The sequence below is a fragment of the Citrus clementina genome, unplaced genomic scaffold, assembly GCF_000493195.1.
Source record: "Citrus clementina cultivar Clemenules unplaced genomic scaffold, Citrus_clementina_v1.0 scaffold_6, whole genome shotgun sequence".
In the NCBI taxonomy this organism is placed as follows: Eukaryota; Viridiplantae; Streptophyta; class Magnoliopsida; order Sapindales; family Rutaceae; genus Citrus; species Citrus x clementina.
In genome coordinates this window covers 11,284,589-11,296,767 of record NW_006262139.1, presented here as the reverse complement: position 1 = coordinate 11,296,767, position 12,179 = coordinate 11,284,589, and the positions used below count along the sequence as shown (strand labels likewise).

The 12,179-nt window shown below is 32.0% G+C and overlaps 1 protein-coding gene and 1 pseudogene across 2 annotated transcripts; both read left to right on the top strand.

The window, feature by feature from the left end:
- Positions 1-842: 842 nt before the first annotated feature.
- Positions 843-3,750, top strand: LOC18037997 (dolichyl-diphosphooligosaccharide--protein glycosyltransferase subunit DAD1). 2 transcript variants are annotated; one of them, XM_024182780.1, is made up of 5 exons: positions 843-994; positions 1,104-1,151; positions 2,884-2,971; positions 3,069-3,112; positions 3,365-3,750. In XM_024182780.1, exons 1-5 carry the CDS (start codon positions 911-913, stop codon positions 3,494-3,496), a joined length of 396 nt encoding a protein of 131 aa, XP_024038548.1. In that variant the 5' UTR covers positions 843-910; the 3' UTR covers positions 3,497-3,750. The 2 variants fall into 2 exon arrangements, with proteins under 2 accessions (XP_024038548.1, XP_006428852.1); XM_006428789.2 differs by having other exon boundaries at positions 844-994; positions 3,390-3,750.
- Positions 3,751-6,982: 3,232 nt separating this feature from the next.
- On the top strand, positions 6,983-11,108 carry LOC18038663 (annotated as a pseudogene).
- The last annotated feature ends 1,071 nt before the right edge of the window (positions 11,109-12,179 follow it).

The following is a 12,179-nucleotide window of genomic DNA, read 5'->3' as shown; positions in this document are numbered from 1 at the left end:
TGTTTTACCTTCCATTTACAAGTCTTATATATCATTTCCAAAATTTATGTTTTATTTTTGCATTTTATGTTGATTTACTAGTTTTATGTTATATTTATAAGTTTTTATTTTATTCACCAATAATATATCAATTTACCAGTTTTATAATAATTTATTTGTTTTACCTTTACTTTACAAGTCTTTTGTTTTATTTCCAAAACCTATGTTTTATTTTACAGTTAATGTTGATTTACTAGTTTTAAGTTATATTTGTAAGTTTTTGTTTTGTTTACTAGTAATGCATCAATTTACTAGCTTTATATTAATTTACTTGTTTTATCTTCTATTTACAAATCCTCTGTTGAATTCTAAAATTTATGTTTTATTTTGTACTTCATAGTGATTTACAAGTTTTATGTTATATTTGCTAGTTTATGTTTTATTTACTAATAATACATCAATTTACTAATTTTATATTAATTTACTCGTTTTACCTTCCATTTACAATTGTTATTTTTAATTTCTAAAATTTATATTTTATTTTACAGTTAATGTTTATTTACAAGTTTTATGTTAAATTTACAAGTCTTATATTTCATTTACATTATTTATATTTTATTATGGTATTGATACCGTAACTTTAATTACGGCATCATAGAATGATGTTTTCATTAAAATTTGTTCAATTTCCCTATTTTTCTTTTTAATCTATGTTAATGTCTGATTCTTTCTCGAATTTCAAGTTTATTAAACAGAAATTTATTAAATCTAGAAAAAAAAATGAAAGTTTATGGTAATTTTTAAGAATATTGATACTATCTCCATAATTAACCCAAACCCTAATAGCTAAAGTTTGTATTTTATCCAAACTTATGCCTTCGAGGGCACATGTATCAGAGAGAGAGAGAGAGAGAGAGATTACAGAGAGGAAATGGCGAGATCGACCGGCAAAGACGCTCAAGCCCTTTTCCATTCCCTTCGCTCTGCTTATGCTGCCACTCCCACAACTCTTAAGGTAGGTCCTCACAAACCCTTCGCTCTGCCTTTTTTATCATCTAATTAAATTCATTACATTAACTGATTTTTTTTCAAAAAATTCTGTTTTTTGTTTAATGCGTGTGTAGATCATCGATCTGTATATGGGTTTCGCGGTTTTTACTGCCTTAATTCAGGTAAGCTGCTGCTTTTGTAAATGTCATTTTCACTTGTGTGTTACTGGGGATCTGCTGTTTCAGTGGATTGGTGAATGGGGTGATTCAGAAATCGTCAGTTTGTTTACATTGGATCATTTTGATCCTTTTTTTTGTTATTATTTGTGTGTAGGAATTTAATTATGCTTTAAAATTCTGGTAAAAGCTAGGGTAAATTTTGTGCCTTCCTAAAAGCGTGATTTGTGAAATGCAAAAACTTCCCAGTAGTTCTTTAAACTCTTTCGGACGGCAGGCCAAAATGTTCTTTTTCCTGTTTTTGATATACGATCCTTGGATAGTACGAAATTCAATTTCGCGTCTTTAGCTTAGAAAAGGGTTTTTCAAAAATCATTTTGCTAAATTTTAATGAACAGGGTCTAAAATTATGAAAGATTGTGTACAATGTTGTCTCTGTAGGATTGCTGTTTAGGCTTTTCTAGTTTTGTGTGATTTCCCTGATTTACTTCCCAAATCTGAACTCTCTGGTATTAGAAGTTGTATTAGGTAAAATGATGAATATTAGCTGGCAGGGTCTGGGTTTAACCACCTTATAGGTCATTATATGTATCTGAGCCAATATAATTTTTCTCCTGTTAAATTTTAAAGTATTATTATTATTTTTTTTTTTTTGGTTGATGTTAACATTTGATGCATATATCGTAGTGCATTATTCATGATTTGATAGCTTGATTGTCCAGTTGCCTAGTTCCAATCATCCTTGCACAATCTAATGTCTAATATTTTCTTTTTAGCAACTGGGACAAGGTTCTATTCTTTTTATTTTCTTTTTAATTTTTTTTCCTGGATGAATGAATGCAACCCCCTTGCAGATAATGCTGGAACTTTTTAGCGCACATTTTTGAAAATAATTGGGTAGTTGGTCATGTGTCAACCTATGTGGGTGGGAAGTGTTTGACATTTAGTTTCTCTGTAGTCTGTTTTTTCTCTGCCTCATCAACTAAGTATCACAATCTGTATTTCATTACTAAATGAATAAGAATACAATTCTCTTGTGTATTGTATGTTGTATCTAATGAACACTAGAGTAACTTGTGCTTTGAGTTATAAACAAGGAATAATAATTAGAAGAAATCACAAGCGTATTCTTAGCCTCTAATAATTGAGTGGCATATGAAAGTACATAATTACAACGATGATAATAACTACAGAGGAAAGCTTCTCTTAGACCAGCAGTGTTTGTTTGATAATGCAAGATCCTAAATCTAGTATTCCCAAGCGAATATATCATTAGTCATGCTGTAAATTTCGTGATAAAAGGTTTTCACCAAGTGTTTCCTTCATGGATTATGGCATTTATGTAAAATTCTGTCTAGAGGGAACCTCGAGAAGGGACAAGTGGGTTGTTGCTTTGATTGTTTTGTCCCAAACTTGCTTTTCCTGCAGCAGTTAGCACCGGTTTAGTAAACTATTATGGTTTTAATAATCATAAATTTCTTCCTGCTGTGTATTTTGCCATAGTTGAAATGCATTTGAAATACAGTTATTTGTTCTTTTGTTTCTTTTTTTTTTTGGAGTTGCTTATTTGGGTTTTAAGCTGTTTATCATGGGAATTGATTCAAGAAATTCCTGCATAGAATCCCTCTTGTGTATTGTGATGAAATTGCTGAAATTTTACCTTCTTTGTGTCTTGGCTGCTAGTGTTTGTGCTTATTCTGATGCATTTTTGGGCTTATATCCAATCTGAGGTTAACAGGTAGTTTACATGGCTATTGTTGGATCCTTCCCATTCAACTCTTTTCTTTCGGAAGTACTTTCTTGTGTTGGGACGGCCATACTTGCTGGTAAGTAGACTATGATGTAACAGTTTGTGAGGACAAATTTCATGTTATTGTATAGAGATATTCAATTTGTGAGACTGATTTGGAATCTTGATCGCAGTTTGTCTACGTATTCAAGTGAACAAGGACAACAAGGAATTTAAGGTAAATTTTCTTCTGTGCATTATTTCTTATAATCCGCTTGCATTTGCTGCTGAAAAATTAAAATTAAAATTGGGGAACATGCGTTCTAACTCCAATATGGTTTGATGAATTCAAAATATTGAACCTCTATTCTTGCATTTTTTGTCCCACTTACATAATTCAAGGAAAAGCTGAAAATGTGTGCTTTGTTAATAAAGTGAATTACTTCCATTTATTGGTTTCTTTGATTTGATGACATTCTTTTAGCACCAGATGATATTTATCCATCAAATTGCAGGACCTACCACCAGAGCGAGCTTTTGCGGACTTTGTTCTCTGCAATTTGGTGCTGCATTTGGTGATCATGAATTTCCTTGGATAAACCTTGACCCTGGGTCAACTTAAAATACAATTTTCTTGGTCGATGACAGTGTGACCTAGCTGTAAAAGTTAGTTACGACATTAATGCAGATATTTTTCATAGAATGTGAACTTACTATAAATGAAGACGTTGACCATTTTTGGATTCTTTTGGTTCTATATTTAATTCCAGGAACTTTGTGTCTCTCGCTGCCTGTATCGGATTGACAATTACACAAACCTTGCGGTTTCCTGATACAGAGACCGGAAACCTGAGTTGCATGACTCTTTCTTTCTAGTGATCATTGGATTTCGCTTCATTTATTTATTTCTTTATTTTTCCGGTTAAGAATTTGGACTGCTGCTAAAAGAACTGGTTTCAGCTTCTGGCTTATAAAAGGAAAGGCTTGGAGGCCATTTAATTTAAAGGCCACAAGGCTAGGAAACCATTTAATTTAAGGCCACCCATGAGGGTTGGTTAGATGATAACATCACTTCTATTGGAATTAAACTTGGTTATTGGTCAGCTTTGGTGTACCCAAAGTCACTTTGAATTTGTTATAAGAGCCCAGAGAACATTATAGGCAGCATTAATTATAGGCTTTTTATTTATTTATTTGTTTTCGTATAAAGACAAGTTGTCTCTTATACGAAAGAGGAGGCTCGTTTAAATCTGAAAGAATTGTTTCACTTATTTGAGAATGTACCATTATGCTGGATAATTATTTGTTTGATAATTACTAGTGAACTAGGTTTTGAAAAAACAACTTAAATCAATTTTTTTTTATAAAAACAATTTGACAATTTTAACATGACTGGGGAATAGATTCACAAATAAAGTGACTCTTTGGGAATTCAAAGCAGTCTTAAACGTGAATTGATTTTCGTTAAATATTCCATAAGAGATCAATCAAAACCATCGCGACATTAAAAAAAATAAAAAAATAAAATTGAAAGTAAAAGTTGATTCATGATAATGATAAGAAATGATTGGTGTAAAAGCGATTGCACCATGCCTAAATTGAAAACAGAAATAAAAGTTTATTCATACCAATAAATGGTTGATGCAGCTATGTAGGAAGTTTTTTTAAGGTGCGTTTGAGATTGAGGTGCTGTAACTTTTAAGTTGCAGTTGTTATGAAAAAAAGCTGTAATTATAAAATAAAAGTTAAAAATAATATATAGTAAATATAAATTTTAAATAATAATTTTGATAAAATTATTAAAAATATAATAGATTCTCCATTATATAAGTGAAAAATCATATCAATATAACTTTTAAGTTATAGCAATTAGTGTTTACCAAACACTTTACTGCTGTATCTTAAAAATTACAGTTGTCCAATCTCAATTCCAAACACATTCTTAGTTTAGACCATCACAAATAATATCATACATTTTACTTTTTTATTACTAATTTTGTACAAGCGTTCGCACCATACCTAATTTTTTCTTTTCTTAAAGAAAAAAAAGGAGATGGATGATATATTCGATGTGCTCAAATAAATATGAATAAATAAATAAAAACACTAGCGAAAGAGAACTAAAAGAATTGATTGTTTATATATATACAATAAAAGAAAAGAAAATAAAAACAAAGGTGTGATAGATTCTTTTCTTTTAATTGGTAGCCTCATGTAATCGGATGGCTACTAATTGAGGGCTAATTTTCACTGACCTCCCCTCAACTATCTCCAATCTATATATAGATGGACTTTATGTCCAAATTAAAGCTAATATCCCATGATCCAAGTAAATATGAATGTTAAGTGTGACAAAAATTGTGAGAAAATACATTAATATTATTTAGTGAACAATTATGAAAGAGATAAAAGGAAGAACAAAATTAAATACCTGTAATGGATAAATATGATGTTTGTGTGAGTGATTATTATTTTATATGTCATATTGGCATTAAATTAATTTTTAATTACGTGATATCTTTAATAAGCTCACATGATGATAGAAAAAAAAATGAAGAAGAGAATGATTTGACAACACCTTCATTAATCAAATATTGAAGCAAATTATTTACTTCAAGTTTAAAGACATCTAAGAATCCCTTAGTCTTTTCAAGTAATTTTCTAATTTCTATTTTTAGACTTAAACTCATTTAAAAGTACTTGTGTTCATCAAATATTGAAGTAAATTTTTAGAATTTGCGTCAAGTTTAAAGTTATTTGAAAGAACTTATATTTCCTAAAAAAATTCAAATAATTTTTCATAATTTACTTGAAACCGAAGGCCATTCGAAAACACATGCATTTAACCATATTCAAGGCAATTTTCAGGAAATTTGATTTAACTTTATTAAGCTACGAAATTGCCTTTGGTAATAACAATCAAACAAAACTAAACGTTTGGTTCGGGGGAGGTCGGTGTTAATATTGTAAATTACACATAAATCTTGTAAATATAAAGTAAAACTAGTAAATTCATACAAGATTATTAATTATTTAAAAAATTAACATTGTTTCTATAGATTTTATTTGTTTACAAAAAATGTTTTTTTTAATTAAACAAAAAAATATACTAAAAAAAGTGGAATAAGTTTTATTGAATTGATTTAACCATAAATTATATATTTATTTTAAGACATTTGTCCATTTTTTTCCCATTTTCTATAATAATATCTATTTATTATGTAAGTAATATTTATCTTGATATGGATCAAGTAAAAACAAAATAAAAAAAAATCTTATATTACTAGACACATATATGATATATCAATAGATTAAATCTAATTTTGAGTCTTATGCATACTTCATGTAATTTAAACTTTTTACTTAGAGACCATTTAGAGTTGTTGTTGAGAAAGTGTAGAAAGATGCAAAATAACCTCAAAAGAGCGCCAATGCATTCCAGCTAACTATAAACCATTACAATATGATGTAAGATTTTATAAATGGCTTGAGCAGAAATTTTCAAATATCAAATCGGAAGTTCCTTAGACCACAATATCAAAAGTAAAGGAAACCCATAGTTAGCACGAACTGATGCAAGCAAATTCAGTCATGAAAAATCCTAAACAAGAATAACAAATCTAACTCTCCTAATTCAGCTAAAAGCTAATTCTAGAAACACAACAAATATGCTTTCTGTCACATGCTTAATTGTATCATACCTCTGCAAAGCTTTGACGTAGTGCAAGAAGTTTCCCTTCTTCACATCCAGCAAAAACCAATTACTGCTTGATTGATTCAGAAGCTGTTTTCCTGTTCAAAATTGCAGAAGCATAATGGACACCATGTACACACCCTGCTATTTTAATAAAGTAAATTCTCATACTTACTTCCTGCCAACTATAACTCTACAGCATCATGCGTTATTGATCTTGCAAGCTCCTCAACAAAATCAGGTAAAGTAGCACTGAACAATGAGCGTACTCTCGAAGGATTGGAGCATGCTTTCGCCACAGGATCGATAATGCTTTAACAAGTTGCCCACCTCGAATGGTTTATCAGTTTCATCAAGGACAAGATATTCAACCCTACACAGAAAACACATGTGAGAAGCATTTCAACTTCAATAATGGGAAGTATCGAACAAATAAAACTTGACAACATAACTCTGAGATGTTCAGCTGATACAAATATGCAGCTACGCGTTATAGTAATCTTAGTAATCACTGTTGCATGTGTGGCTAGCTAGACTAGCTATATATTTAATTTATATGCATTGAAAAATAATAATTGAAATTCATTCTTCCTTTAATCCATCACATTGCAGGTACTATACCAAAAGAAATTGGGATCTTAAGAAATCTGGAGGTGCTTGATTTGGTTAGTAACAACCTCAATGGTGAGTTACTAATTAATTTTGGTAGCTAGGTAGCCTAGCTATATATTTAATTTATATTCATTGAGAAATAATAATTGAAATTCATTCTTCCTTTAATCGATCACATTGCAGGTACTATACCAAAAGAAATTGGGAGCTTAAGAAATCTGGAGGTGCTTGATTTGGTTAGTAACAACCTCAACGGTGAGTTACCAATTAATTTTGGTAGCTAGGTAGTCTAGCTATATATTTAATTTATATTCATTGAAAAATAATAATTGAAATTCATTCTTCCTTTAATCAATCACATTGCAGGTACTATACCAAAAGAAATTGGGACCTTAAGAAATCTTATGGGGCTTCATTTGAGTAGTAACAACCTCACTGGTGAGTTACCTCAAGAAATCGAGAATCTAAAAAGTCTAATCAGACTGTTTGTGAGGAATAACACATTAGGTGGACCTATTCCTTCAACCCTGTTTCGTTTAACAAACCTTGAGGTTTTATATCTTGGTTTCAACCAGTTCAATGGCACAATTCCACGAGAAATAGGACATCTAAAGAATTTGACTTATTTGTTTATCAAAGTTAACAAGCTAACCGGAGCTATTCGTTCAACTCTAGGTCAGTTAACCAGCTTGCTGCAATTGGATCTCAGTTCTAACCAACTCCACAGCTCCATTCCACTAGAAATAGGGAATCTTAGTGCTCTAGAGGAGTTAGACTTATCTGATAATAAAATACATGGTATCATTCCAGATGAGCTCACCAAGTTATCCCAACTCAAAAATCTCAACCTTTCCTCAAACCTACTTTCAGGGCAGATACCTTCTGCAATTGGAAAACTCTTCAACCTTAAGTATCTCGACCTCTCTAAAAATAAACTTGGTGGTTCTATTCCAACTGAGATTGGCAACTGCTCAGAGTTAAAGAATTTAACATTGAACCACAACAGTTTGGATGGAACTATTCGCCCAGAAATGGGAGAAATTTTATTGCTTCAAAACTTGGACCTTTCCCACAATAACCTTTCAGGCACCATAACTAAGACTCTCTGTCCAATGCATTCAGACATGTCATTCAACAGGTTGGAAGGTGAAATTCCCTCTAATTTGCGGGATAATCCACCAAAGAGTTTTGCCGGCAACACTGGTTTATGCGGCCATGTTGAAGGTTTTCCTTCTTGCTCTCAAAGTCAGAAGCATCCACCTTCAATCATTCTGTTTGTTAAAATTTTTCTTCCTCTCATTCTAGTTCTCGCCTTCATTATATTAGGATTCATATTACTCCTTAAACGTCAGAATAAAACTCTGAAACTCAACTCAAGAGCTGCCAAGAATGGAGATGTGTTTTCGGTGTGGAATTATGGTGGTAAAATTGTATATGAAGATTTGATTAATGCAACTGAAGATTTTCATATCAAATTTTGCATCGGAACTGGAGGTTATGGCAGTGTTTACAAGGCAGAGCTACCAGACGGAAAAGTTGTTGCTTTGAAGAAGCTTCTGTTGGGAAAATATGCTCTTTAAAAGCATATGTGTTTATTTAATTGTAATAAACAAATTTTCTGATTAATAAAATAAATGAGGTATTTTATTCAAATATCTTAATTGCATTAATATTTGTATTAAAGTCTATTTAATCATATTATATGTATTTATGTGATCACCATGTGGATTCACAGAAGACATAAATACAAGTTATCTTATGATTAAATAAATTTAGTTCGCAGTTGATAAATAAAGTTGGGCACTTTATTTAGGTATAGACTGTAATAAATTCATTGAATGATTTGTCTTAATCATGTATGAATTTATTAATGTAGTACGACTACATTGAACAGGATCACATATGAGATTTAATTAACTTTGTAATAACTGTCAGACTTATTAAATCTCATAGGCGTTGATTTTACTGTAATCTTAATCTTGAGTTAATTATGATTTCATGATTGTAATTGTTATTCCATTTGAGTTACCAATGGGCACGACACATCCTTGTGGTCAAGATTACCCGGTATCTTGGTGGGAGCAATTATGAGTATTGGAGTTATGAATTAACAATATAGAATTTGTACAACACATCTCTTGATGGGTTTTCGGCACTTGATCATAGAATTCTCTGGCCAGAGTGTGTCAACATATTTAGTATGTTGAAAATGATCATTAGAGAAAACCAGTAAAGATCAAAGAATAAGATGTTATTAAATTGATTGGACAGTTGAGATATCAATTTAATTAACGATGTGGTACAAAGGATTGTGCAGTAAAGAAATCAATGTGGCTTGGGACGAATTATTATTCGAGCATACAATTATGGAAGTCAGTTCCAATCTTTTAGTGGAGTAGATTTGGAATTAAATAATTGGGCTAGTTTAATTACAAGCCTAATTATTGTAGCCACTATTGTATGTTCCCAAATGATCCCCGGGTTAGCTCATTTAATTGACTGCACCACTACTGGACTAATAAGTAAGATAACTAGCTATTTGGGTCAAAAGCCTAAATATATCATTTAGTGGGAGGCTCCATTTAATTAGCTTTTGTATAAGGGGCCTTATGTTATTTTACAAGGTGGGTCCCCTATTGAAAAAGTAAATTACGTGAGTTTTGTTTTTTGATATTTTGGAGCCTAGGGTTTTCACTAAAGGGAAATATATAAGGCTTATTTTTCCCTAAAGAAAAAAATAGAAGCCACTTTATACAGATCAGAGAATAAGATTTTTCTCTCCATTGTTGAGAGAAAAATTTTCTCGTGCTAGTTGCTTTGGTAATGATAAAGGCGCCCACACGTCAAGTGCAGATCGAACCTGAGTCATAACCTGGAAGATCATTGGAGACAGTTCGTGATCTAACAAGCGTGGTGGTGACGGATCGTGATCTAACAGGAGTGGTGGTGGCGGATCGTGATCTAGGAGCCTAAATCACTTCAGCGGAAAAAGCAAACTCAGATTTTCAAGGTACGATTTCTAGAATACAAATTCTTATATATTATATGAGAGCGATCTTCAAAAGGTTTTATAAAAATTTAAAAACCTAATTTTTCCCCAACAGCTTCACCATTCTGAAACAGAGGATTCAACTTTTGTCAAAAGTTTCCAAAACGAGGCTCATGTACTCTCCACTGTATGACATCGGAACATTGTGAAACTTTATGGTTTTTGTTTGCACAAAAAGTGCATGTTTTTTATTTATGAGTACATGGAAAGAGAAAGCTTGTTCTGTGTTTTGCGCCATGATGACGAATCTATTGAGTTGAATTGGACTAAAAGAGTGAACATCGTGAAGAGTGTGTGGCTCATGCTTTGTCGTACCTGCATCACGACTGCACTCTGTCAGTTGTTCACCGCGACATATCAAGCAACAACATTCTACTTGACTCAAATTTGGAGGCATCTGTTGCAGATTTTGGCACTGCTAGACTTCTACATGTTGATTCATCAAATAGAACCCTACGAGCCGGCACTTACGGATATATTGCCCCAGGTGCATAAAATAATTGGTTGTATTTCTTTTTACGCTCTATGGTTTTACTTTCAAAGACATAATCTTACACCTTTTCTTTTCATGTAGAACTTGCCTACACTATGGTTGTGACAGAGAAATGTGATGTTTATAGTTTTGGGGTAGTGGCACTCGACATATTGATGGGAACACATCCAGTAGAACTCCTCTCGTCATTATCATCATCATCATTGGATCCAAAAATCATGTTGATCGATATTTTAGACCAACGTCTCTTGCTGCCAGTGAATCAAAAGATTGTTCAAAACATTATTCTTGTTTCAACAATAGCATTTGCGTGCTTGCGTTCTCAACCGAAATCTCGACCCACAATGCAAGGCATTTCTCGGGAACTTCTTGTAGAAAGACACTAATGCAAAAAGCTCTCAAAGAAATTTCCATTTCAGAGATGAGAAATCAAGAAATGTTGTGGCTTCATGAATCTGATACTATCCCATGAAAGGATTTCAAAATTTGAAGGTGAGCATCCTTGTGCTCTGCTGGTCTCTTTAGACACAAATAATGATGGCAAAACCTAGACCTTAATGGCCGCATTTTTAAATGTATTTTTCAATTTAAGTTGGGTTATGTTTGTTTTAGCTGTTTGTAGCTTGGTGGAAGCTTGACTTGTCTTTGGCAAAACTCTGTTTTTTTTTCACAACCGTTGACTAAAAAATAAATTTAAATGACAAAAAAAGGCGTATATTAAGGGGCTATCCCCTAATCAAATGAGATATAAAATATACTGGATATTAGAGAAGAATGTTTGTTCATTAATAGAAAATGAGATATTAAACATATTAAAAATTAGAGAAGAATATTTGTTCAGTAATAGAAGGGTTATAAATAATCCAAGCAAATTTGGCCCTCAAAATTACAAAACTCTGAACCTTGATACATGAGAGTACTCACCAAACTTTTCAAAGTGATCAATAAACTTCTGCCAAAGCAATCCAGCATCCACCTAAAGAGAAAGAAAACCATCAAGACATATAAAATTCCATAGTATATGATTCACTCCATTACTAAGAAATGCATAAAAGAACTCATACAATCACTCAACCTCAATGGTTTCATTATGATTTTCCAAGAAACGGCGTGGTTATTGGTTGGGTGTGATGTCAATAAAAATTATTCAATTATTCGTTGATTTACTTGTAGTCAATATAGCTGAGTATTAATACCAATAATTAGATTAAAATTTCGTCGATTTTCTGTGTCAAAGACTTGAAAAAGATAATAAAATAAAAAAGCCCACAAATTCGACAACTATGGGAAGATGACCACAAATGTTGAAACGAGTTGACTTGTAATACAAGTAAAAATCATTAAAATTCAACTACACGTCGAAAGCTAAAAGCTAACATGAAAGTTCAGAAGGATTGCCAACATATTTTTCTGATCCGTGGTCGCAGCCAACGGCAATAATTGCCATGAACGGCACA